Here is a 27996-nt window from a genome sequence, read left to right as displayed (position 1 = left end):
GCCTGTTTTACCACATGCTGCCGTCAGTAGCTGGGTGCCTAGGGTGTGCCGTATCAAACCGACTCGTAGCCGGTTTGACATCCACCCTAGCCGGTTTGATATCCACCGCTTGAACCTGTAAACGCACAGGAGATCATGTGTAATAAGTACAAGTCTTTGTTTATCTCGCAAATCAACATCACAGTATGTGCAAAACTTCCAGTATGTCCAACATCTACTGGGAGACGACTGCAACCAACTGTAGCAAAGCAAAGCAGATAGCCAACCTATAGCGACATGGGGATGTGGATCGGAATGCTCTTGCAATCGCCTTTTTTAACGAAGTAGTTCAATGCAAGGCCTATGCGACAACATCTCGGCATTGAACTAGAAAGATGAGAGAGACATGGCTATGTCAAGAGATGGCGGTGAACGTTTGATTTGAAGGCCTGTAGATTGTAGGTTGGTGGGAAACACTTGTCAGGGAGGGAATTCCAAAGCTTGGCCGTACGGGGAAAGAAACTGTCACTGTAAAAAGATTTCGAACAAGGAATTTGGACTGTGAAGTTGTGTGAGCTAGTGGAGAACCTAGTGGAACGCTTAAAAGTTCTGAGTGGTGGAACTAGTTGGGTCATCATCATAGCTTATCGCCAATCCACTCCAGCCAGTTCCGCGCTGCTTCATTGGCCTCCTGGAGATCTGTGTCTGTGCAGGTAGGACCAAGCCTGCAGCCGTGCATTAGGTGCTGGATGGTCTGAGGGTCTAGTTGGGTGAGTTCTGCAGAGCAATGACCATGATGCAGTTGCAGCTGCGTTGCAGCCGACGGATGATGATAAACTGTTCATGTTAACAGAAAAACGCTTACTTTGTCCTTCCTGTACTTTTTCCGGCAGCAGGACGTGAACCGCTTGATCAGATACTCCACGAACTCAAACAGGGTGATGACACTGGCTCCGATAAACAAACCCAGCTGGCCTCCAATGTTACCTATTGAATAGAGAGCAATGAAACCCGTGAGACTTTAATACATACTGAAGTTGCAAAGGAATAGCTTGGGCGGTCGGTTTTATATCTTCAGCGGCCTTGAAATTTGGGATTTAAAGAGATTCAAATGGATGCGATGCTACGCTATACCTGAATTTGAATGACCGTTAAGTTTTGTGGCGAAAAAAACAGTCTTGTGAACTTCAGACGATTTAATCGAATTAACTAAACCGGCAGGGGGACGATATCGACTTTCACAACAAACTTTGACCCTTTGCTGACGTCACACGTGTATTACGTCACGAGTCCTGAGCGATTGCCTGGTCAGATATGAGTGAGTCAGTCAAAAGTTCCAGTGACTTAATTTTCTTGTGTTGGAGAACAGTTTAACTTTTGGTGTTTGGCGACTTTAACCGTTACCGTTGGAATGCTGTGCATGCCGCCAAAAGTGCTCTAATACTAGGTTTCATAGTTGAAACCGTGAGAAAGAAGGCCACGTACTGAGGAGGTCCCCTTCCGTCATCTCTCGCTGCTGCTCGATGACCTGGTAGTTCAGCTCGCTGTAGTAGATGTCCAGAACTATCCAGTTCTGTCTGGAAAAAGGTGATGCACAGGATTAATCAACCATAGCATGGGTGCCATTTGATTTGCTTCGTGTTTCGTACACTGGTGTCCTTATAACTGTGTGTTACGACGAAGGGCGGTTATACCGGCTATACATGATACAGATATACACTCGCAAGCCCGATTTTACCCAGCTTAGATTAATCACACTGGTGAAAGGTAATGAATTCAATATTTGATATTAATATTCTGTATTACACTGATAGTGGGATGTCTCCAATAACTCCCTGATGCGAGAACCGCACCCAAACCGGGGCCCGAACGGGCAGTTTACGGGAACGAAAAACAAAGAAACATACATACAAATCATGTTCTTAACTATTTGTATTAAGTTGTGTGTGTTTTATTGACTTTTGCATCGATGCTTTTGATTTCCGCAAATTGCCCAACCGGGCCCCGGCCGGTTGGGGAACGTGGCAATGCTGAGGTCACATTTCCAAACCGTGGCCCGAGCGGGCAATCTTATGGAACGAAATGTATGATGTAAAAGACAACAAAGCACAAAAAAAGTAATAATGGGAACTCTTTGCGTATGTTATTGATATAAATTGTTGATTTTTCGTTAACCGAGACAGTCCGGCTGGGCCCCGGTTTGGAAATGTGGCCTCAGCATAAAACTTACCTCATGTAGTCGGTGGCGCTCTGCTCGTCCCACACGTCCCACAGGTTGAGTTCGGTGAGCCAGTGGGCGGCGGTGAGCTTGTTGGGCCAGCCGGCGTACGACACGCTGGTCTGGAAGTGGGCGATGTCACACGGCGTGGGGCAGTCACAGGTGAAATTACCTGCTGTCACGGCCTCTGTGGACGGAGTTTAAGCTCCCATTAAGCCGATCGGACAGACACAAAAACTCCTTCATTGTGAGAGCCGTAAAAGACTTGTGATGTGTATTAGACATGTATATATATATATATTGTATTTTAAACTGAAATTGTACTATTTTAACCTACGTGTTCTTGATGTTGATTTTTAAATGATGATGATGTTTTTTAATCTATTGTGATGATGTTTGTATGATGTATAATTGTAAAATGTCCATGCAATTCAGACGTGCCCGAAGTACTTCGGCACGTCTGCTATGTTGATATTTAATAAAGATTTGATTTGAGTACTTAGTATCATGACAGAGTTAAAGGCAGATCAAGGCACCAAGAGCAGTTTTTAGGGCTTGGAAACCAGAGTCAATATGCTAGTCACTTATCTAGTACATACTGAGTTGAAACTACTCTGTACATTGACCCTCACGGACCAAAAATACTCAAAATTCTGTCGGAAACGGTTACTGGAAGGGCACTTGGCTGATTTTTAGGGTACCTCCCATAATATAACGGACTCATCTGTTACTCCAGTTTTAAGTACCCAAAGTATGGAAAATCGATTGAAATGTGCTAATGTGAAGCAGTAAGTGTCAATATCACTGTTCAGTTCAATTAAGTTCGACAAAAAATGTAAAACATTATCAAAGGAAGACACTTTTAAATATATCATATCATGTACGAATATAGACGTCATCAATGAAGTATGTAAGTATATTTCAAAATGTTTCAAAAAGAGAGAAGAAGCCATTAGACCTTAGATCTGTATCACTTTATATATGTATATTTCTTTTTTAGCATTGTATACCTTAGACCCGATGTTAGCCTTTCTATATCACTATTGTTGTAGTACTCTCTAGTACATTGTACTCTGTACATCTGTGCATTTATCTCCCCAGGGAATGAACATGCAATAAAGTTTCACTAATATCATAAAGATCGCCTTCTGCAGAATATTTCCAGTTTTGCTGCCCTGAAATCGCATTGAATGCCTTTAACACATCTCCGAGTCTGACGGCCTAAGCAACATCATCATCGACATAAACTCTTTGGAATCCAGATCTTGTTGTTCACATTTAGGCCTAATAGTGGCTGATGGCCACTCTTCTGGCCTTGTCACCTGTGTATCTTTCCATAATTACGATGACATATCTAATGATTTTATTTATATAATTAAAATGTATTTGTTATAAGAAGTTTATCTCAAGAAGTGAAGACTTACTTAATGTATCCAGTGCGCAGTCCGCAATCGCTCTCGGATCACAGTAGTCATTGCCTCCTGTAAACAAAAGAATTAGAAAACAAAACTTTTTGTCGTGCTAGTTATGAATACATTCTCTCTTAGGCCACATCGACTTAATTTTATGGATGACATCCGCGCGCGCATTATATTAATTTTCGCCTGTCGTCTTAAAAAAGATCACGTCCTCCGAGGCTCTGGCCTGGCTCTAGGCCTGGGTAGTCCATGGTAGTTAGCGACAATACGGAGCCGGTCACCCAGGCTACCGAAGCTCTACGACTCAATAGCTCATCAGTACATACGTACAGTGCAGATTCATAAATTCCGCAAAAAGCCGACATGTGCCGGCTTGTCGTATACGTCGTTAAGTACAGTTGCGAATTCACAATACCAGCTTTGCATTCCTGTGGTTTAGTAGCAGTTTTATTTTGCCGGATTTTTTTATTCGCCCGCGCGTACTAGCTTGTGGGTCTTCAGAGGATGTCATCCATAAAATTACGACGGTGTGGCCTTATGCAAAAATGAAAACGCTTAAACCAACCGGGATGGTGCCCAAACTAGCTTTTTCTTACCTGGCAGATAGAAGAGTCGACAGCCGCACTGCGCGTACACGTGTTTGGTCCTGCACTCCAACAGACAGCCGGTAAGGGTGTAGTTCTCGTAGTACTCAAGCTTCAGGTCCTGACACTCCCCCCATGGCGGGATCTCATTAATGTACTGTAACAATGGGAAGTAATCATTCAGCATGCTAAGGCCTCGCCAATTTAATTTGTTGGTTCTCGGATTTTTCCAGAAAAAAATATGAAGCGACAGGTCGAAACAAAACAGGGTTAGGCACCCTATTATAGCTCCAAGTGCAACGATAGGGGCCATGAAGTCAATGCAAAAGTTTGGACAACAAGAAAGAAAATGGCTTTCCTGTTGGGCCAAAATATGGGCATTTTGAGTTTATTCATAATTTTTTGGGGCAAATCAGAAAAAAAATGAAGAGGCGAATCCGAGAACCAACAAATTAAATTCGTGTGGCCTAAGCCGTTTGGCATGAAATTTGCATTGGTTATGGGGTTTGTACTGGTTTTGGGGTTAGGCACCTGAAGCGAGAGAGAATGTTTTGACACATTGCGCGGTTACGAAAGGCGGCAATGCATGCCTCTTCTATGATTATAGATGCATGATCAGAGTCCTGCCATACAAGTCATAAAGGCATAATTTCGATCTTTGTTACATTGTCAGGTTATAGACTAAGCATAAAACTGTATGTGCTATGGGAGAATACAATGAAGATCAATGTCTTTATGACTTAGTATGGCAGGACTAGTACTTCGATGTTACAAAGAGCACACCATGATTGCCAACTTTCTTTACACGTCACCATGTAAATGTGTTAGTACATGTATTAGGTAAGAAGTTGTATCAAATGATAAGGATAGAACAGAAAACCGATCTACTGTGTGAACTTTGCATCGTCGATAGCTAAATCTCCCAACTTCTCTAGTTGGCTACCTCTTACACGTGGAAGCCTACATGGCAGAGAACTGAGAAGGACAACTTCACGTGGTTTAGCTGCAGGACGTCTAGAATAGTGTTTACCTTTTATTGTCGAGCTGCTGAACCATTCTTGATAAATTTTAATGTGTATCATGCCCCAATTCAGCCATGTATGTGTGTTGTAAATAATAAATAAACCAGTTCATTCATTCATTCATTTATCTACACACAGGTAGGTGAATCCTATTTTTAACATGATACCTCGACTTTTGACATCGCGATGTAGGCATGACTGCCCGGCCCCACGGCGATGCCCTGGGTGTCCATCTTGGGCGGCTCCTTCTGGTCATGGATGAGAACCTTCAGCCCCACATCGTCACTGCCGCCCTGTGCAGGGTCCTCCGTGTAGAATTCCTGAAATAAAGATGCATCAGAAATCAAGCCATTCTCTGTTTTTTTTTTAAAGAAAAATTTAGCATGAAGGAGCAGATCGCAAGCATGGCGAGGGTTCAATGAGAGTAAACTAACACAATTTGTAATGCTAGACTGCATTATGTTATTGTTTTTACATCTTTACTGGAAAAAGACCATTTTGAGAAATGGTGTGTATAAGAAGCCACTTAGGTTTCAATCTGAAAATTGATATGAGGGAGCTGACTGGTTACATGAAGGAGAAGCGCCCTTATTCCCCTGTTTAGAAAAGTACCACAAAGTACCGCTGTTTACCACAGCTTCAGCGTGGTGGTACATCAATATTAGAAAAACAAGAAATCGGAGATTTAGACATTTAGGGTTTTCGTGACATTCAAGTTCAAAGAACATGGGGATGTGTTTTTGGGTTCTCGTTACCTTCAAGTTTACAGACCTACGGGAAGTGTTTTGAGAACTGTGGGACGATTGTAATCTTGCTGTATTACACCACTTCCTGGAGGCACCTTCAGGTGACCTCCCTTTCAATCAACTGTCAAAATCCCCTCCCATGAAACCGAACGCAATTAGGAAAAGACAGACCAGCTCATGAACTCAGATACCAACCAAAAAAATAAAATCCGGAAGATCCTAGCTTACGCTCTGGATGTTGAAGTAGAGCTTCAGCCCATTGCCTGCTCCTGGTAGCTTCTGTCTCCGCGGGTTGTCAGGGTCCACCACGGCGTTGAAGGTGTAGCAGTTCCCGTAGGTTGTGAAGACGTGCTCGAAGTCCTGTGGTTTAAACATGTCATTTCATCAGCAATTCAACGGTGATTGCACTGTTGTGTGTGGCTGCACGGAGATGGGCGCCGCCCTATGCGTCACATAGTTACACACAAGTAGATCTTGAGTGACGCATCTGCAACCTTAATAACTGACAATTTTGTTTCTTTTTCCAAATTGGACTGGCTGTATACGTTTGTTGAATTCGTCATTTGTTGAATTTGTCTAGCCTGGAGTCCGGCCTTGTTAGCTTTGGCCCTCTACCCCACGATCCACTACCCCAGCGGACCAAAGCTATCGTTTGCCCGCATCAGCCACTACTAAAACCGGGTAATGTCTGACTCTGAGATACAACAGTATCGAATTTCGCTTACCACTACATCACAGTCTTCTCCCTTGAACTGGCAAACGTAGAAGTTCCAGTTCTTCACCAGCTGCCAGCCGGCCTCCAACGTGGTGTTCACGGGATCCAAATTGTCCCTGGGAGACAAAATCGAAATCAACTCCAAAATGCTCATATGTTGGCGGCAGTTGGCCCCATCAGTTGACGAAAATCCCTTCTCTTCAAAGTTGTTACAGTTTTCAGATCTATCAATACAGTGGTCGACTAATTGAAATTCAATGTTTAAACCAGCCCGGTACAATGTATGTTGACTTCATGGCTCATTTCATAGCATTTAGGACTATCATAGAATGCCCTAAGGCCTGTTCTTTTTCCGTGTCACCGTGTTTACCTGACCGGGTTGACCAGCACGTCGTTGACAGGATCGTAGTACACCCCGACAGGCTCCGGCAGTTCGAACCCGTACAGCAGAGCAGACAGGTACGCCTGGGTGTCCGCCTCCAGCCGGTTCTCCTCAAACCTGGGACGAGAAAAATATATATGTTCAGAGACTCACTCACTCACTCACTCACTCACTCACTCACTCACTCACTCACTCACTCACTCACTCACTCACTCACTCACTCACTCACTCACTCACTCACTCTCTCACTCACTCACTCACTCACTCACTCACTCACTCACTCACTCACTCACTCTCTCACTAACTCACTTGCTCGCTTCTCCCTCGATACACATATTGCAGCTGCTTTCTCTGCTTAGCACTCAGAATTTGGAAAAGAGTATGGAAGTTCACACCACTACCAATGGACTAGCCCCCCCTAGCCTGCTGTAGCGATTGCACAACTGTGTGGCTATTGAACCGGAGATAGAAGCCGCCCTATACGCACCATGCATTTGGTGCGAGAAACCAGGACTTGACTTTTTATATACATTAATAACCGTGCAAAGGTAATCAACCAAGTTCGAAGAGATAGATATAGAATGGTCGCTCTTGAAGTACACTTTGCGGACAAGGTGGGCGTCTTTTATCTCAAAACAGATTCTTTTGGGCAAGGGGAGTTTATATTGGCCTCTTGTAACCATTGACCGCCTTACGGTGGCGTATTTGATACTGACTGTCTTGCAGCCACCCAAAGATGTTCTTGGAGGTGGATGTCGCTAATCACAGCACTCTGGAGTACGTGGCATACGGGATTAAGCAAGGCCCTTGTCTAATCACGGCCCATGATTAACAAACTCTTGATAGTCTGAATAGGGTGGGAGATTTAGGCCTCTACGCTTCAGTGATTATTCAGACGGCCCTGTTTTGTTCAGACGTACCTGTTGAAGTTACAGATCGTCACAGCTGGGAAGATCAGCTCGTCCTCAAACTCCAGTTTGATGTTCGTCACCGTGTTGAACTGGAAGTAGCGAATGACACTGGAAAGAGACAACGGAATAGTGCTGGGTAACCGTTTACTTTGACGAAGCCAAATAGAACCAATATTGTAAAGGCCACAAAGAAGTTGCCTATTCCAACAGGAGCGTCAAACTTTTCTCTTAGCGTGGACCGACTTCCCTGGAAAATCAGCTGTCTATTTGACCAATTTCTACTCTTTCCAGCTGCTTCCCGAAGCCTATTAAAGAAGTATGATGTTTTGTTTTATTCAACAACTAAACATGGTCCAGATATACAGAACGTAAAACACTAAAAACCAAGGACTCAGTCTTCAGAAACAAAGACAAATCTTCTCCTGAGAAAAAGTAATAATAAGAAAGCATGATGTTTACTCAGCACGAGAACAGACATTTAAAAGCAAACTTTCCGCAATATGTAAAGAAGTATTAAAGTTGAGAAAATATGTCAGTAGACTTTACGACTTCGTAAAGGCAGCTGAAAGGCAAATCCCGCCTTTCCGCCACCTTCCAGTGTGCTTAAATACGACGTAAACATATTTCATATCTTTTCGCTTCCATTACAAATCCGTAAATAAGTACTTACGTCTCTGTGATCTGCCAAGCCGCCACGCCAAAGCAGGCCAGAAAGACGGCGAGCCAGATCAGTTTCAGGCCGCATTTCTCACTCCCCGACACCTTCCCGATCCCATGGAGCGTCGTGTTGTCCGCAAACTCCTTTTCAGGCGATATGTCCTCGTCATCAGCCATGTTAGAAAGCTGTAGAAAACTTGTAATGATCGCTCGAAAGCTGCCCTTGAATGTTGTCCGTAGATCAGAGCAATGTACGCTGAGGTCTAGCGGCTCAGTGTAGCGACGTACTGGGCACGCACTAGCTATGTATCTATATCTGTGTAGGTAAAGACTTGGCAACGCGCGCAGTCAACAAAAGTGGCTGCGAAGAAAATATTTTCTGTACGGAACGGTGAACTTAAAAAAAAGTTGCAGTTCCGTACATTGACGCATTTGTGGATGTGGGGGCTTCTTGTTTGTAGGAAGTATTTGTAACTAGAATGCGTGTCAAGAATGGGCCGAAATCGGCACGTTTTTCGTCACACTAGACCAGACTATAACAGCATTGCAACACTACATGGACGTCTGTGGTCATATGAGACCGTTTCACCGTACAGTTTCTTTTGCTGCAAGCCAAGGAAAGAGAATTATGCCCACCACTGCAAAACGTCAACATTATACTTAACTTACACCCTTTAGAAAAGAGGGGATGGCTGTCTCTGCCCTAGATACGCGTTTTTGAACTGTTTACAAGAGATTTGCCACATCGAAAGTCAATCTGGCGAATAAAGTTTTTCGACGAAATATTGGACAATAGTTGCAACACAGGGTGTTCATATCATCTCTTCCATAGCTGCTCGCCTATGTATATGTAGTCTATGAGGTATGCATCTCCAGTAATCAGGCCTTTGCTCTATCGGACTATCCTTTGTCGATTGGTTTTGCTAATTTGCGCTGTAACTAGTGCGTTTCGTCATGCTGGCAGGCTGCAGTGTTAATGTTCTGTGGTGAAATGCAAGAAGGCTCCGGAAAGAAGCTGTTAACAGGTCGCCTGTTATCGTTAATTGTTGGTCACATTAAGTCGAATTAAAGTGTTAACGTAACTGGTTAAGTCAAAGTACATGTATCTGATACATTCTATTCTTATTAAAATACCCGCGTGCTTTTACATTAATTTTCAGCTACCAATGATGGTCACCTTTTGTACATCAACTCCATATAAAATGTTGTTGAAACTAGTCATCTTGCCATAGGTAGATTCCAGACTATTGACATAATTTGTAAAAGATACTGAAATCTATGCGACCGTCTAAACATTATCATTAGAGCGACATCTGCCTCTGAGATGATTTTATATAGCCATTTATAAATATAGTATAAAAAGCCAGGCGTACTTGAGAGGATAATTATCCATTAAGCCTCATGTCCGACATGTTTGTTCTGCGTTCAAGGACATTGCCACTGAGAGAGAGAGCACTTGTCGCCACACCAGATTATACCACTGTACTTGAACAAATACTGTTCCACGGCATTTCATGTTTTGAACTATTTGCAGTCACTGTCAAAAAGTCGGGAAATTATCTACTCAATCAAGACATCTGAACGTGTTTTGGTGCGTACCAACAGTGAAAGACACACGCATAGCGCCAAACAATACTGTTGTGAAAGTCACGGGTATTGGTTGCGTTCGACCAATGGTATACAATGTTCTAAGTCCGTTACAATCGCAGTCTTCTGAGGTATCTTGCTTTGTAAGGCTGCAGACGGTTCGTGGATAGCACTGAAAGGGCAGAATGTTTTCAAATGGTCTACTAAGATCTTTCGACTGCATGGCAGCACGCCAATTATAATGCACGAGTTGTAATCAATTCGGAATCTAATGTATCAGCAAGCTAGGAAAGTCCGATCTGGGCCAAGCTGCTGGTAAAGTAGGTCACTAAAAGGTTATACAGCCGCATATAGTAACGAAACTTATGTTTGTGTCAACTTAATTGTTTTATTTTTCTAAAAATATACGATCTTTGATAGCCACAACGTCATCAATTCGTACCAACTTTTTAGACTCGACAATCCCTTCAAGACTATCTGAGGGCAATCTGCTTTCAGTAATGCAGACAGTGGACAGTGATTTTTATCCATTTCTACCAATTACAAATTGATACATTGAATGACATACTAGTACATAGGTATCAATATGTTTTTTCATGTCTTTGTATGTTAGATAAAATTAATTAATTAATATTTGATAAAAATCTCACTAATGACTGTCCCCTCCCTAGCACATGGTCTAGTCCTGTGTCCCTGACCCATAACCCCCCGCGCGGGATATTTGAACTGATTTGCATATTTAGCGCCAGCTGAAAGAAGTGACGCTGTGGACGGAACTCGGGAAGAAAACGGAACTCGGGAAGAAAACCCTTCGTACTGAGATTTACAAGAAAGGTAAAACCTCCCGAAATGGTTCATATTGTGCATTTGATGTTCTCGAATTACTTCAGCTATCAGGAGATGTATATTTGCCTTTTTTCGCATGAGAAAACGACTAGAATACGAAGGGGGAGGGGGACTTGCAGTGCTAGTTGCATAACGCAGCATGCTGTGTTATATAACCAGTATGATACTGGTTTTGCATGCATTCCTGTATGTATTTAATAGTGTGATGAATTGCGGGAACGATCTAAGTGTAAAGGAAATGATGATTTAGACGAAAAGGGCTGTGTTTTTTGGAGGCGCGTGTGTACTGTTGCATAACAATGTGTTGTGTAACAACAGCCAGATATAAACGTGGTTTGTAAATATAGGCCCAGCCTCATAGTATTCAACGATCTGATCTGAATATGTATTTATTGATAATAATAACGAATGGTTTATTTACTTTGATACACATACATAAATGCAGCCAAAACGCCTGAATTACGTTAAGGCATTTACAATTTGAATATTGACATTATAAATATAATTTATTGAAACATTTCATTTCAAAATATTTCACGTGGCCATTTTGATACTTCCTTCCGTCTCATTATTGACTTTAAGTAATAAAGCTAATTTAAAATGTCTTCTATTTCCCCCTCCCCCTTTTTAGGAGCCATACGCAGTGAATCCAAGCAAAGGGTTCTTGGAACTTGAATGTCCTTACGACTCTTCATTTCTAGTGTACCAATAAACTCCTTATTTTTGGCTAGAACCAAATTTGTTCACAGAGCTTCAATCTTAAACTTCCTTTGCGCAAAGAAGAGTCCTTTTGTTCTTGGCAAACAATACATTGCTGTATCATCAAGAAATATGTCTTCTGGAGACAAGAGGAAAAGCTCGGGTTCTGGAGAAAGTCCTTCCAAAAAAGCGAAAGTAGAAAACGGTGCTAGCTCCTCCTCCCAAGATGGAGCAGGGAGTGAAGACTTCCTGCAGCAGATAGCTGACAGGAGGACGGGTGTGTGTGAGTCGGTCGCTGGGTTCAAGTTCAACAAGAAGAGATGTCGTCAGATGTCTGATGGTGGAGACCTGAAACAGAACTGTGGGGGGATTCTCTACTGGATGTCACGGGACCAGAGGGTGCAAGGTTGGTATGCTGTGAATTGTGTTTAAAAGACATCAGGTGGACAAAACAAACAAATATTCTGGATCAGGAAATCTGATATTGACATTTATTGCCCTTTCTTTTCACATTTTTTTCATCATTTCATACTTGAAGTGCTTGAAATATTGGCCAAAAACAAGCTACATTAGACATCTCTTTATTGTTGGGGTACCACCAAGGAATAGCTGGAACCAAGGAGGTTAAATTATATTTAATTATGTATTTAACCTCCTCGCTGGAACTAGGCTAAGACAACAATACAATACAAAACAACTAACGAAACAGACGACTTCGCATTTTTGCCTCAAAGATATCAATACCACAAACCCACATGCTAGATATCTAAGCCACCCAAAACAATACTTCTATACCCAGAAGAAATAACAGCCTGGATAGTTTTTAGCATGGATAAACATCCAAGGGAACTGATTTCTGAAGTCAGAAGAAGTTAAAATATATTTTGTCTGGTGTTTGCTAGCTGACATCTTGTTGTTTGCCCTTAGTTTATCACTAATTCTCTTGACATGATTATATTGTTGTTTTTTCAGATAACTGGGCCTTGTTGTTTGCCCAGCGGCTGGCCCTCAAACACAAGGTTCCCCTGTACGTGTGCTTCTGTCTGGTGCCAAAGTTCCTGGATGCAACCATCCGACATTATGGCTTCATGCTGAAGGGACTAGAAGAGGTGGAGAAGGTAAATATTAATCATAACCTTTCCATCTGTTTTTGGGCTAGCAAGTACAAGGAGCCCAGACTACTAGTAGTTTAACCCCATAACTAATACATATTTCAGGCTTTTTTCACAGTGTTAGGGTCCGGTACAGAAGGACAACTTTCCATTGAGCAAGCTGCACATTGAGTACTTTAGTGGGGAGGAGGTTTTTTAAGAGCAAAGTCTACCATCTTGTTTGTAGGCAAACTACTGTCCTGTATATAAGCATACTGCTGTCCTGTATGTAGGAAAACTCTACAGTCCTGTACATAGACAAACTAGTTGAAACTAACTCTAGAGGGAGCTTATGATAGTCTGGCTGCCAGGCTAATGAATTCACAGTAATCAACATATTGTTGTGGAAAAGGTGGGACATTCATTACAGTACGTCTTCCATGGTTTACGAAAAAGAAGTCTAACCCTTCAGACATGCATGTACTGTAGTTCCAGACAAATAGCTTTTATTATGTAGTTTTATAGTCATTTTGTACCCTGTTTCAATGTTCTTTTGTCCATGTTATTTGCACTTAGTCTTTGGGTAGGAATTTGAAGTAAACTTATGTTGTTTCCTCCTCAGGAACTGACAGAGCTGGACGTGAGTTTCCACCTCCTGACCGGCCATGCTGTGGACGTTCTGCCAGAGTTTGTGTCTGAGAAGAACATCGGTGGTGTGGTGACAGACTTCTCACCACTCAGGACTCCCATGAAGTGGGTTCATGACCTCGCAGGGAAACTGCCCAGTGATGTTCCTTTTGTTCAGGTAAACTAACTAACTAAACAAAGATCAAAGAAAAGCAGCCCGTTAATGAATGTTTTACTGTCAAATCAGATGGAACTGAAACTTGTCACAACATTGAAAAAATAAAGATTTGTCGACTGTAGAATAATGATCTAGTTCTAACTGATGTACTAAGTAGGAGTGCATTGCCAATGAATGAAGCCTTCCTCTTAACCTTTAGCACACTGAGACTAAGCCAGTTGTCCACCAATTCTCTATTTGTTATGGTGTTAGGAAGCAGGGAGAAGGTTACATGACTACATGTACATGTATCATTTATGTTCACCAAAACCTTATCTTCCATACTACTATTACTGGGTAGATGTATTTGTCTCACTTCTTGAATACCAATAGATTTGTTGTATTTCAATCCATTCCAGGTTGATGCTCACAACATTGTACCGTGCTGGGAAGCATCTCCTAAGCAGGAGTACGGAGCTCGCACCATCCGTAACAAGATTCACAACCAGCTGTCCTCCTACCTCACAGAGTTCCCTCCTGTGTGTAAACACCCTCATCCTACTAAAGACAAACCTGAGGTAAGTAAAGTAAATCAGTAAATGTTCATGGTACGTTGATGAAGGTTTAATAGACATCAAGGTAATAGAATACACGAGGTAGTTTTTGTTTTCCCGGTGAGCTTTTATAAGACTTACTGCAAATATGTGTTTTGTAATTATAAGTAAAAATGTACATTGTATTTTGTACTACAGAATTGTTTCAACCGTAAGCTTCAAATACTGGGAGATTTTGCCACCTATTGTGTAATAAAACTACCATGAAAATAAATGCATTTACAGTACTTAGATATGCATGTTTTGGACTCCAGATGCTTACTTTTTTACTTCAGTGGAGGGCTAGTCCACTAGCAGTATTGTGCGTTCAATTACCATTTTCCTCTAAAATGCTGAGTAAGCAGAAAAGTCTTTGGTATGACTCAGAATAGGGATTGAACTTACGACCTGTGTACTCTATCCACTTGGTCATTGCAGCGGTGTACACTGACGTAACAATATGGTGTTTTAACATATTTTATTACCCCTCTCCTCAGCCTACAGACTGGGCTGCAGCCAGGGCCAGCCTGAAGGTGGACATGACTGTTGCCGAGGTAACCTGGGCCACGCCCGGCACCACGGGGGGTCTCCGCCAGCTGGAGTCCTTCTGTAAGCAGAGGCTGAAGAACTTCGGCACCGACAGGAACAACCCCAACAAACGGGCTCTCAGTAACCTGTCACCATGGATTCACTTTGGTAAGGACTGGCTGAGTTTGTGGATTACTAGATGTATGTAAGTTAGTAGATGTGTAGGAATCCATGAAGAAAAAAGAAGACCAATCCATGGTTTCCTCAGCACTGGTTATTGAGCAAAGATAACTGTACAAGAAATGTTGCTATATTATGGGAGGGAAAAAAGTAAAGGGAGTCCCATTGTGTGTTAATCCACAGTGTCTAGTCCCTCTCTCCCTCCACTGCCTTTTACCTCTACAACTGAAGTCAGGTACCCATTTTACACCTGAGTAGAGTGAGGAAAGTCGTATTAAGTGCCTAAAGACACAAGGATACAATGTCTAGCATGGAATGCCTAATCTCCAAGCAGGTCATATGGTGGCCATACAAGTAGTGTCAATTAGCCTTCGGTGTCTAATGGACACTCCTCTGGGCAATGGATACTGTCTTGCCACCGTATGATCTGCTTGGAGGTTAGGAATGCCAGGGATTGAACCTATGACCTCTTGATCTCATCTCTGCAAATGTAGCCACCTGGTCATTTGACGCTTCCCAATTGGAGTACATTGTATGAAATGCATAGCTTGCAACTTAACTTGTACTTCCCTTGCCACAGGTCAGATCTCTGTACAGAGGTGTATCCTGACAGTGAAGAAGTACAGGAGTAAGTATAAGGAGTCTGTGGATGCCTACATTGAGGAGGCCATCATCAGGAGAGAGCTGTCTGATAACTTCTGCTTCTACAACCATGACAAGTACGACTCCATCAAAGGTACAAAATCCATAGAATTCAACTCTTTAAACGGTTCCAAGTGACAGGCAATTTTTTGTGTGTTTCTACTGGTCCTATTTCTTGTGGTTTTATGTTTTAGCTTTTTACTTAATTGTGTAGGCTGAGCTTGTTGTGAGTTGACAGAACTCCATGTGTCGCTGTCAAATCAAGAGATGTATGTGATATGTGGGATGGACATTCACTTGTCTAATTCATCATTCTATAAGAAAACCTTTTTTAAAAGTCTTAAAAGTCCTAGAATGTATAATGCTACAGCAGCAGTCCTTGATAATCTAGTTCTAGTTCTAGCTACTACTCTGCAAATTCCCTACATACAGGGACATCGCGCAGAGGGGAGATATACACATGATTACGGAAGTGACGATAAACGATTCTTAAAAGTTTGTAATGATGGACTCTCAGCTACGTCGGCAGAAAGGTTATTCCACTCAGGAATTGTCCTAGCATAGAATGAGTATTTTGCAATGTCACAGTGTGGTCTCGCAAAATACTCATTCTATGCTAGGACAATTCCTATGTTCCATAATCACTGTTACCATAGATTCAAGAGAAAGGTAACATAGTACTCAATATCTTATAGTAAGTTAGACATGATAATATCTGATTGTGTATCCTGTATCTTCCCCAGGTGCAGCTGCCTGGGCCCAGAAGACCCTGAAGGACCACGCAGGTGACAAGCGGGAGTACCTGTACAGTCGCGAACAGCTGGAACAGGCTAAGACACACGACGACCTGTGGAATGCTGCTCAGGTAAACCTTTAGTTTTTTTATGTTCATTTGATATGTCATGTGTTCAATACCTTGTATACAGCCGTACAGGTAAAAATAGATTTTAAGGTAGTTCCTTAGCCATTTTTGTGTCTATGGGAAGGTATTGGAAGGCAGAGCCCATCCCTCACCTTCCACTACCTTGTACCTCCTCGACCAAACCCATTTTTACTGATTTTAGATCTGGGTTGAGTGAGGAAAGTTGTGTGTGCCATTCCCTCTGACACTATGTATTGCCAGGACTGCAAGGGATAAAACCTTTTACTTCCTCAATTTTGTATCTTGCACCCTAGCTACTCAGCAATTCAATGCTGCATTGTATACAGCATTAAATCTACTTATCCTAAACATGTCTGATGTTCATTTTCCTTCTCTGTTACAGATCCAGTTGAATAAGGAGGGAAAGATGCATGGGTTCCTGCGCATGTACTGGGCTAAGAAGATCCTGGAGTGGACTGAGTCCCCGCAGGTCGCCCTGAAGGAAGCTATCTACCTTAACGACAAGTACAGTCTGGATGGGAGGGACCCCAACGGTTATGTGGGTAAGTCTGAGAGATTAGTGTGGAAGATATGGGAATGTCTGTTGTGTTGTTTTCATTCATTCAAAGATGGTATGTAAATTAGCACTGGGTAGTGGAAGATTATACAAATGTCTGTTCAATGGTATTTTTCATATCTGTAAATGATTTCATTTGGTTAGCAGGAGCAAGGTATAAGAACATGGTTCTTCATTTAACCACCTATAGATTTTTGTATCTGATTTTACATTTTACCATCTGTCACCATTTACATTTTACCATCTGTCACACATAGCTTTAGTATGAATCATTAACAGTCATTGTTGCCTTGAGGAAGGTGACAGACGGTCACTGAAATGTCGGATATATAACCCCCTTGGTTGTTGAATGAAGAATGTCCTTATACATTACATGTCATGTATGATAATCCATTGATAATCCAAGTCTCAACCTTAACCATAGCCAACATTTTTACTCCATGTTTTGTTTGATTGACAGGCTGTATGTGGTCCATCTGTGGCATCCATGACCAAGGCTGGGCAGAACGCCCCGTCTTCGGCAAGATTCGCTTCATGAACTACAACGGCTGCAAGCGCAAGTTCGACGTGGCACAGTTTGTCACCAAGTACAAGGCCAAGGGATTTCTGAAGAAGTAAATCCACAACCTGGATGTGCTATGTGTTGGTTGTACATGTATGATTAATCAATTATGGGTTTCACTTAGAGTAGTAGTTTCTGTAACAGTTCATAAACAATTTTTAAAAAGAAAGTGGAAGAAAATACGCACAAGAAGAATATTGGGAGTGTGTTTGAGATGATAACTTAAGTTGTTAATTGTTCCTTTATTGCTCAAGTTGTATGCCAGTAGTTTGTGCAAAGACCTCAGGACATGAAATACGCACAAAGGAATATCGTGAGTCATACTACGACAAGTATGACAGATATGTCTGTTTGTCATAAAGTGATAAATTTGACACTGGTGTATGTTGCGTGCATACAAGTTGTATGCCAGTAGTTTGGAAATGAAATACGCATAATGGTATATCATGACTAGTGACAAACATGACAAAACAAAAGTTATATGTCTGTTCTGTACATCTAAGTTTTATGCTAGTAGTTAACAGTATGTGAAGATGTTGAAATGAAATACGCACAAAGGTATATCATGAGTCATATAGAAATGAAATACGCACAAAGGTATATCATGAGTCATATAGTGACAAATACTATACATATACTATATGTCTGTTGTGTACATGTATGTATAATATACATAGGAGATAATGCAGTTGTTTTAACTTTTACCATTTGACCAACTTCACATGAAATGCGCACAAAGTTAAGATGGTGATTGTGTTAGCGAAAGTTGTTCGGCCAACTGTTTACTAGAGATCCATCCATATCCACAGACAGACGGAATATTTAACATTTTTCACTACTCAGGCATTACTACAGTGTACATTAAGTTACATGTTCTATTGTAACTTTGTAAATGCACATAAAGTTACATGTATTCTCTACCTCATTGTAATGATGGTAAAGCTATAATTCAATGTAGAAACAAGTGGAACTGTCTCACACCATAATGTAATTTATATTATGTACATTTAATATGCGCACAAAAGTTCTTACATTTCTGAGCACTTTTAACAGTTTTTAGATTATAATATGGAAGCTAATTAGTAACATTAGATTAATCAAAGCAAAGGTGTTATCTAACTACATCCTTGATTAAAAGCGTTTGATATTATCATTAACACTTTGTAGCTTGTGGTATTCTTTATGGTACAGTTATGCATTGAGACTTAGTAAAAGTAACTTTAGGAGGACCTATAGTGTTTTAGAAAAGCGAGAGAATGATATGTTCTTTATATGAGTTTCATTAGGCAGCTACACATGTTTGTTCTGTTTTATGATCAACTTCTATTATTAAAAAGTTTTAGTTGCATTGAGATCTTGGTCTCTTCTTTTTTATTTCTTCATGGGATCCTGAAAACTCAGCGACTGAAGGTTTTTAATTTTCAAAGATGCCAGGCAGGTCGAATATCAAATAAAGTTCATTACAAGATTGGAGTTCACCAATAATCTTGACTCTAGAGTGAAATTTCGCAGAGCCTTGGATGTTAAAACTTGAATTCAAACGCCACGGAGTAAGATGTACAACAAGTCACTGACATTTCAACACCACTGACCTAATTTTAAAATTTGGCGGGAAGAAGGGTCATGGGTCAGGAGAGACCCCATAACGCTTATACACACTGCATGGTGACAAATTGAACCTGTAACTTTTCTTAAGTATAGTATTTCAAGCTGAAGTCATGGCAATAGTGACCATAAGTTAAATTTTAATGGCTTGAAATGAACACAACAATGTGGTGATAAAAGATACAAGTTCATGCCAGTCATCAGGCAATTTTTGTATACGTTTTAGGATTCCTACTGACCTATGACCTTTTCTTCCCGCCAAACGTGAAATCGGTCAGTGGTGTTATGTTTTTGTCCTGATTTGTAAGGCTTATCAACCATACATCTTACTTTAAGCTGTTTAAGAATAAGTTTTATAGTATTTGAATCTTTGCTTTGCAAGTTGTATCCAGCCACGTTTTGAAATAGTAGATCCTTGCGCAGATTTGCGCCGTATAAATTTCATATTTTTTTGCATGTGGGGAGGGGGGCACGCGTTTGTATTTTCAGCTTTTGTCTGGAGAGAATTTTTAGCACAACCGAGGAAAACTCACACTCACTGTTGAGCTTATTTGCAGCCGGCAAGATGGCAGAGAAAATTGAAGACCTGAACCTGCCGAATGCTGTCATCACAAGAATAATAAAAGATGCGGTAAGGATGCTAAATGGATAAACTGAATTTCTGCATGCCATAAGATATAAGGAATTATCGACATGCAAATGTACCCAGAATGGCAAAGCATCGTCCGTTTTGCACCTACTGCATATTCACCACATGCAATTGTTGGCAAACATGTAGGTATTAATTATAATAATAATAAAAGTGTTCCAAGCTTTCTAAGTGCTGCTGTCTGTACTTGTGTTCTGCTTGCCTTACAACAAATTGTGTTCCAGTTACCTGAGGGAGTGAATGTATCGAAGGAGGCCCGCAGTGCGATCTCCCGCGCTGCCAGCGTGTTTGTGTTGTACGCTACATCATGGTATCCTTTTTTTATAGTGCTTATGGTATACACACCCAGTGTGTAACAATGGACATCAAGTTAGCAGTATGTAATCTATAATGGCTGAGTAGTGTTAAATATGGTAGTAGGTGGCAAGTTGGTCTTGTTAGGATTGTTGACTTAGAATCTCAAGGTTCTGGGTTTGAATCCCTGACAAGCCCCAAGGTTCCCTTGGTAAAGGCACCTATCTACCCACTGAACTTACAGATGGGATGTAAAGCCAGAAGTCCTGGGACATGTTAAAGAACCCACTCCACTTATAAATAAAGTAGGGGTCCTTTCCAATGCAAGTGGATCAAAACTTATGCCCCCCCACACACACAAAAAAAACTTGTATCAAAGCTACAATCACAGGAGTTCCTTTCCTTGACCACTCCAAACAGTGCTAACAACTTTGCCCTGAAGGGAAAGAGGAAGACACTGAACGGGACTGATGTGATCGCTGCAGTCCAAGAGATGGAATTTGAACAGTTCCTGGACCAGTTAAAAGACAGTTGGGAAGGTAAAGTATTTCTTAACAAAATTACTAAAAGTAGGTCTGCAAAATGGGAAAAAGAATGCAAAAATCTGAACCTTAAAGGCTCAGTCCTCATCAGAAATGTATGTGTGGAAATTTATGTCTCATAGTTAATTTTATTATGCATTGCTACAGTTATATCAGGGTACTGAAGTTATGTTTTTGTATGCGTATTTAGAGAAACCTTACCATTATCATACTATAGATTCATGTATGCATATCATATAGACTCCATATCAAGTCTACATGTAGAGGAATATGGGTCATGCTTACGCAGTAAGGATACATGTACTATGTATATTATGCAATTTATGCTCCTATATTATGTTGTATACAAGTTGATGAGAGCTATTTGTACTTCCTCACAGCTTTCAAGAAAGAACAAAAGGACAAGAAAGATGCGGCAGAAAAACGGAAAAAGACGAAGGAAGGTGAGAAGGCCGAGGGCAGCAGCACTGGTCAGCCATCACAGGACGAGGTAAACACAAGCACAGAGGCTGCTGGGAACACGGACAGCATGGAACAGGGTGAAGACAAGGACGATGACCAAGAAATGTAGACATTTTATTTACTACTAGTACAGTTGTCATGACTTATCAGAGTTTCTTACATTTTGTATGTGTTTATATTACAATAAGGACAGAAAAAAGTTGAAAAATGTAATAGTCAGTATTCACCTTGTAGTAGCTTGTTGTGCCACCTACTTTGTAATAAATAGTTATCAAAGAGTAACCTGACAGTGTGATTTGTAAGAATGGAAGAGCATCACAAGTTATATTGTGTATTGCCCTTCTTACTACTCTAGAAAACATTAAATCCAGGAATTATGAAATCAAAACTGTCATAGAAATAGAGGTGTCTTTTTCTGAAGAGTTTTACAAACTTGATATAAATTCTATAGTACAGCGTTATATCCATTCACTCCAGTACAATTCCTGATACAGTAATACGGACATTGATACATACAAGTATTATGTATTTCTACTGATAAGTTTGTATAGCAGACATATGTACATGTACAGAGCACTGCCTGATGAAATATTTGTGATCCTGTGCTTTTATCAATAAAGCATTGTTTCTATCATTATTCGTAGGTTGTCTTTTTCAGTATTTCCTTAAATTAATCACATTTTCTTGCTTTTGTCATCAGTTAAATGAATTTTTACACTAGTATAATTAGGTTCATTTGAGATAAAACAAGGCGATTGATACAACTTATCCCCTGCTTGCTTCAGAGTCATCTTAACAATGCAGATGTATTAGATACATCATTGATAATAGATAAGTATAGCTAAAGTACTGTGGTACATGTACCTGACCGTTGCAAATGAAAGTAACAGTACACGACTCCTTTTTCCCTCCTAGATTGTCCCTACAAGTCTAAAAAGATATTCATTTATCTGAAAAACCTTTAAGGCTTAGTCTTTCTTACACGTAACCATACCATACTGTTACAATGAATGAATGAATTTTTATTAACGTGTCTTGCGACTTTTGTCGCCCAGCTTATAAGACACCAAAACATAAACATGAACATAAACATAGGTGCAGAAATCATAGATTCAAGTCCTAATCAAAAGGAAACATCAAATGAAATTAAAGAACTTAATACAAAGTTGTTACATTTCATTTCTCTCCATTGCTCTCCCTCAAGTTTTTATTATGCTGTTCCTTCTGTGTTGCCCCCTTGTCTTGTACACCGTATAGAACCCTCGCTGCACAAATGTTCTCTTGTAGAGCCACATCAATGTTCTTCTGTGAGTCTTTTTTTACTTGTAAACATACCATAATGTTACATTTCATTTCTCTCCATTGCTCTCCCTCAAGTTTTTATTACGCTGTTCCTTCTGTGTTGCCCCCTTGTCTTGTACACCATATAGAACCCTCGCTGCACAAATGTTCTCTTGCAGAGCTGCATCAATGCTCTTCTGCGAGGCTTTGTCAATGTTCTTCTGCGACTGTTACATTTCATTTCTCTCCATTGCTCTCACTCAAGTTTTTATTGTGATGTTCTTTCTGTGTTGCCCCCTTGTCTTGTACACCATACAGAACCCTCGCTGCACAGATGTTCTCTTGCAGAGCTGCATCAATGTTCTTCTGCGAGTCTTTTTTTACTTGTAAACATACCAGACTGTTATATTTTATTTCTCTCCATTACTCTCACTCAAATTTTTATTGCGATGTTCTTTCTGTGTTGCCCCCTTGTCTTGTACACCATACAGTAACCTTGCTGCACAGATATTCTCTTGCAGAGCTGCATCAATGTTCTTCCATGAGTTTTTTCACTTGTAGCTATACCAGGATGTTAACATTTCATTTTTCTCCATTGCTCTCACTCAAGTTTTTATTGCGATGTTCCTTCTGTGTTGCCCCTTGTCTTGTACACCGTACAGAACCCTTGCTGCACAGACTTTCTCTTTCAGAGCTGCGTCAATGTTCTTCTGTGAGTCTTTCTTACTTGTAACTATACCAGGATGTTAACATTTCATTTTTCTCCATTGCTCTCACTCAAGTTTTTATTGTGATGTTCTTTCTGTGTTGCCCCCTTGTCTTGTACACCGTACAGAACCCTCGCTGCACATACGTTCTCTTGCAGAGCGGCATCAATGTTTTTCTGCGAGTCGTCAAAGTACAGATGTGGCCGTATGGCCCTCAACATGGCGGCCTTTCCCGCTCCCGCGCTGAAGTTACACTCGTCGATCTGTAGACACCAGTGGCGGAGAGTGAGGATTGCACGTTTTCCTGTGCTGGCGCCTGACCTGGCGGTTAGGAGGTAGGTGCGGATGGGGCACGGTACTCTCTTCTGGTGAAACTTCTGCTGCAGTGCTGAAATCCTCATGGCAAACTTTGTCATGGGGCCCTGTGGAAATGTGGCATCAGCCATTGACATACACAGTATGTTACATAATTCTGTAAACATTTATGCTGAACTTGAGATCACTTTTACCTTGATTTTAGAACACAGTTTTCTAAAAGATACATACACATAATTGAATTGTTTCCCATACATGCAGATTAATGTATACTTGAACATAAGGCCACACCAATTCAATTTGTTGGTTCTCGGATTCGCCTCTTCATTTTTGTCTGATTTGCAAAAAAAAAATCTGGTTCTGAATCAACTAAAAAAATGCTCATATTTTGCCTCCAACAGTTGAGGAAAGTCCCTTTCTTCCTAGCTCTTACAGTTTTTCCATCTATCAATGCAATGGTTTCATTTGAAGTTCAAATTTCATTGCTCAAATTCTAACCCAGCCTTTTGTGTTGACTTCATGGCTCCTATCGAAGCATTTGGGGCTATGATAGGATGCCTAGACCTGTTTTTATTTTTATTTTTTTCGCCCTGTCGCTTCATATTTTTTCTGAAAAAATCTGAGAACCAACAAATTAAATTGGTGTGGCCTAAAAATGATTGTTTTTCCCATATGTGAATGGCAAACCTATTCCTTCTCTTACCCTCTATATGTTTGTTGTCTTCCTATTACATGTACATGTCATCATTGGTGCATCATGCATGGTCCTGATGTTTAGCAATCTTCTTTCAGGGCCAAAAGTGTTTGAATCCCGGCAGTTGTTTCTTGCAGGACTCTCATGCTACTGAAAAAGGGATGCAGTCTTTAGGACATGATGCTAAACCATGGCTGTTAATGTTGAATAGACTGGGCATTTGTCTGGTACATACATGTACATGTACATACTGTCTTACTTGTTAAACATTTCAGCATGCTTAACTGCATTAAGATATAGCTTGACTACATTGCACTTCTAGCAGCCTTTCCACTGGTCAGGCCCCTAGAAGCTAGCCCCTAGAACACAGGCTAGATTAAGATGCATTTTTTTTTCATTCTTACTACTCAGTTTCTTACCTCATCCAGTGGCGTAGAAACCTTTTGAGACTCGTTTTCGAAGAAGAGCGGGAACCCTCCCGCCTGGTACACCTGCTCTGCCTCGTCTGAGAACAGCACCGCGTCCCCGTCAAACACGATTCTGAGTTCATTGTGTGGTGGGAGGGCTGCGGTGTCGTACTTGTAAACCACCGCTGCGGGGTAGCCTGTATGGTAAGGAACATGTCTTTCTTTACGTTTTAGTTTCCAAACTTGCTGTACCTGCATATGTTATGTTAACCAAAGGAAAACATATTGTTTTTGCTACGTTTCCTCCTCTTCTTCTTCTCCAAACACTGACCCCTGACCTGATTTGTCTCTAACCATGGTAACTGGTGTTGGGTTACATGATGTTGCAATTTCAAAGCAGGAGGGATTTAGACTCCTGTATGACCATATATTTGACATGACACGTAGGAGGGCTGCCATGTTGTACTTGTAAACCACTGCTGCAGGGTAACCTCTATATACATTTATACTTGCCGTACCTGCATGTATACTTAAATGTATGAAATGACATGTTTCCGACATAGTGGAGAAGGTATTCATGATCACTAGGGTAGGGGACATTTGTTTCATGACATATACTTTCAAGTCCTTACAAGTACAAATAAGAGATTTCAGACTTCTGCTCTCTGAATTTCTGATGGCTCCCATTTTTTTTTTTTGACCTGTCATTCTGTCTAGCCTGCCTATGTAAGTGACTGCAAGCAACTCCTGCAAACTGTTGAGACTCTGGATTGCAGAAACAAAGATACTTAAGTTTACAAACCTGTAGCACTACATGAACATGTATGTCTTAATTATTTTTACCCTGTTCCTAGCCTACCCTCCTTAACTCCCCACCTTACCTGCTTGTATGGCCCTCCTGACATCGTCTTCCTCTGGTGACAGGAACAGGTCCACCTTCCAGGCACCCAGGTACTCTGTAGGGTCAGTTCCCTCAGTCAGGGACAGGCGCTCCAAACACAGACCTAAATAAATCAATAAATTTATCAATCAATCAGTCTGATTTCGGAAAGAAAAAAAAAACTTGTTGCCTTCTAACAGTGGTCACCATGCCGAAAATGGGCAAAGATGTCTGTTGCCATGCCGGAAGGTGGATGGCAGAGAGGAGACAAGAAAAGGCTCTGATTTAATGTTTTGTTTCTTACTTTGAATGATATGTAATACTGGCTGTGTATATGTGATGTTCCCACTGAATCAAAACCATTTGTATAATTATTGAGTCAAAATTTTAAAATGTAGGAACCTTGTTTTTTTGACCTGCCTTTTTTTTCGCCTGCTCACATTAGATTTGGAATCTGCGGAGGATGTCATCCATAAATTTACTTGCTGTGGCCTTAAAGTAGTTTACGAGTTAAAGCCATGCAACTCTGCCTCACCATAGTGGTTGATGGAGTTGATAAGCCTGATGGCAGCCTGGGCGTGGTTACGGCTCACAATCACGATGTCAAACAGCTCTATGTCCTTCGGGTCCAGGTCTCGGATATGGTCATTGACCGCTAAAGCGGACTGTAGAAAAAAAAACAACAAACAAACAAACAAACACACAGATCATTGCATTTTTATACAACAAGCCTGGCAATGAATTCCTCTCAGAACGCCATGTTTATGAAAATCTATCAAAAAAAAAAAACAAGGTGGGCAAAAAAAAAACAAGGTTCCTACATTTTAAAATTTTGACTCAATCATTGTACAAATAGTTTTCATTCAGTGGGAACATCACATACACACAGCCAGCATCACATATCACTGCATCAAAATAAGAAACAAAACATTAAATCAGAGGCTTTTCTTGTCTCCTCTCTTCATAGTTATCTGCCATCCACCTTCTGGCATGGCAACAGACATCTTTGCCCATTTTCGGCATGTTGACCACTGTCAGAAGGCAACAAAATTGCTTGTTTTTTTTCCAAAATCAGGTGAAAATGCCCGTGCTGATGTCATCCATAAACATTACTTGCTGTGTCCTAATACAGGCTACCCTTACCTTGACAAACTCAAATGCCGGTCCCTTCGGCAGGATGTCGTCTTCCCTCTCCACCATGTACTGTATGTACGCCTCCAGTCCACGCTCCTGGAACACTCTGTCTTCTTTCTCCAAATCAAACAGCGCTCGTGCTGACAGAGCTACGGTCAGGGTTTTCTTTGTGTCCTTAGGCTAAGGAAAACATTATAGAAAACGTGATTATATTATGAATAGCTAAGTTCTTTGATCACAACCAACTGGTTTACTGTGCACTGACGCTAGATTTTACTTTATATAACTATCGGTAACACCTTTAGTGCATATGCACCAAGTAACATCTAGCGTCAGGGCACAGTAAACCAGTCAGAATTGCCCTGATGAAGATGACAGACGGTCATCGAAACATTGGCTCGTGAAAAATAAATGGTTGTGATCAAAGAACTTTGCTATTCATTCATTTACCAACCTGATGAAATTATTTATGGGTGATTATATTATTTTTACAAATAAGCAATAGAATCTGCAACATACTAAAGTATGTAGATTATAAAAAGGAAGAAGTCATGAAATTCATTCTTATTGGATTACTAGTAACCAAAAAATCAGCTGCAGTTACAAAGAAAGACGCTAGGAGGCGCACAGTTGTGCCATTTCTCCCCACACCCAGTAGCTACCTACCAATCAAGCATCTCAGTTTGTTCAACGTTCAGAACGAAAGATGCAGAGAAGTTAAAGTCGCAGTCAAATTCTTCTGTAGTAGCAAAAAGCATGTAGATTTCAAATATCATCATTTGCCTGTAACCAAAAATCCCCAAATCTACAACAATACTACTTTTATGAAATATCAATGCAAGTAATTATAATATATGAAATGCAGTTTACGTTTTGAAGGGGTTTATATATATTTCAAGGACTGTTGCCTACCGGCTGTACTATGTCATATACTGACGCTGCCATGGCGTAATGCAGTTGTCAGTTGATGATGTTTTTGTATTAGCCTGGGGAGAAAGAGACAAATTTTACATGATGAAGCGAAAGAAAAAAAAGTTATCTTGTCAAATGTCAACGGAAAATGTCAAATATAACAAAAGATATGATTGTCACAAAGAGAAAACAGTAAAATGTGATATTAAATTAGCCCAGTGGGGCAAAAATGTACAATAAAGGTCTTCATTCATTAAAACTAAGTACGTGGCATTTGGACCATACATTATTTTGTCTAAACAAATTTATTTTATACTATTTTCATGCAAGTAACCAATTACTAATATGTCGTACCGAATAATCCGACAGTGTCTTGATACGAGTACGTATATCAGTCTTCAATTGTATTTTTCGTTATGACAAAAACAAGAGTCTATCTATATCGTTTTTATTGTCGTAATATGATAGCGTGTTATGGCGAATATGCGCGAATACACAAGTATCATCCGGATCATGTAACTGACCTTACGT

At 40.8% G+C, this 27996-nt stretch overlaps 4 protein-coding genes across 4 annotated transcripts; 2 read left to right on the top strand and 2 right to left on the bottom strand.

The window, feature by feature from the left end:
- Positions 1 to 7: 7 nt before the first annotated feature.
- On the bottom strand, positions 8 to 8844 carry LOC109463668 (acid-sensing ion channel 5-like). The gene is made up of 12 exons (XM_019760521.1): positions 8646 to 8844; positions 7985 to 8083; positions 7053 to 7181; positions 6693 to 6798; positions 6196 to 6327; positions 5389 to 5541; positions 4212 to 4356; positions 3622 to 3678; positions 2210 to 2384; positions 1465 to 1556; positions 845 to 966; positions 8 to 115 (listed from the first exon to the last, which is right to left on the bottom strand). Exons 1-12 carry the CDS (start codon positions 8807 to 8809, stop codon positions 8 to 10), a joined length of 1482 nt encoding a protein of 493 aa, XP_019616080.1. The 5' UTR covers positions 8810 to 8844.
- Positions 8845 to 11007: 2163 nt separating this feature from the next.
- On the top strand, positions 11008 to 18219 carry LOC109463882 (deoxyribodipyrimidine photo-lyase-like). Its single transcript, XM_019760763.1, has 11 exons — positions 11008 to 11053; positions 11697 to 12170; positions 12737 to 12882; positions 13478 to 13660; positions 14059 to 14217; positions 14730 to 14928; positions 15521 to 15676; positions 16326 to 16447; positions 16848 to 17007; positions 17482 to 18141; positions 18181 to 18219. Exons 2-10 carry the CDS (start codon positions 11741 to 11743, stop codon positions 17637 to 17639), a joined length of 1713 nt encoding a protein of 570 aa, XP_019616322.1. The 5' UTR covers positions 11008 to 11053; positions 11697 to 11740; the 3' UTR covers positions 17640 to 18141; positions 18181 to 18219.
- A 1200-nt stretch (positions 18220 to 19419) lies between these two features.
- Positions 19420 to 21769, top strand: LOC109463896 (DNA polymerase epsilon subunit 3-like). Its single transcript, XM_019760781.1, has 5 exons — positions 19420 to 19461; positions 19746 to 19819; positions 20062 to 20147; positions 20552 to 20670; positions 21054 to 21769. The coding sequence occupies exons 2-5, from the start codon at positions 19754 to 19756 to the stop codon at positions 21242 to 21244; spliced, it is 462 nt and encodes a 153-aa protein (XP_019616340.1). The 5' UTR covers positions 19420 to 19461; positions 19746 to 19753; the 3' UTR covers positions 21245 to 21769.
- An 885-nt stretch (positions 21770 to 22654) lies between these two features.
- Positions 22655 to 27530, bottom strand: LOC109463899 (cytosolic 5'-nucleotidase 1A-like). The gene is made up of 6 exons (XM_019760784.1): positions 27466 to 27530; positions 26563 to 26733; positions 25950 to 26084; positions 25421 to 25511; positions 24552 to 24736; positions 22655 to 23545 (listed from the first exon to the last, which is right to left on the bottom strand). Exons 1-6 carry the CDS (start codon positions 27496 to 27498, stop codon positions 23171 to 23173), a joined length of 990 nt encoding a protein of 329 aa, XP_019616343.1. The 5' UTR covers positions 27499 to 27530; the 3' UTR covers positions 22655 to 23170.
- Between the last annotated feature and the right edge of the window lie 466 nt (positions 27531 to 27996).

Source organism: Branchiostoma belcheri, unplaced genomic scaffold (assembly GCF_001625305.1).
Source record: "Branchiostoma belcheri isolate BF01 breed outbred unplaced genomic scaffold, Haploidv18h27 scaffold13, whole genome shotgun sequence".
NCBI classification, from domain to species: domain Eukaryota; kingdom Metazoa; phylum Chordata; class Leptocardii; order Amphioxiformes; family Branchiostomatidae; genus Branchiostoma; species Branchiostoma belcheri.
The sequence above is the reverse complement of the archived record's forward strand: the minus strand, read 5'-3'. Positions and strand labels throughout refer to the sequence as shown.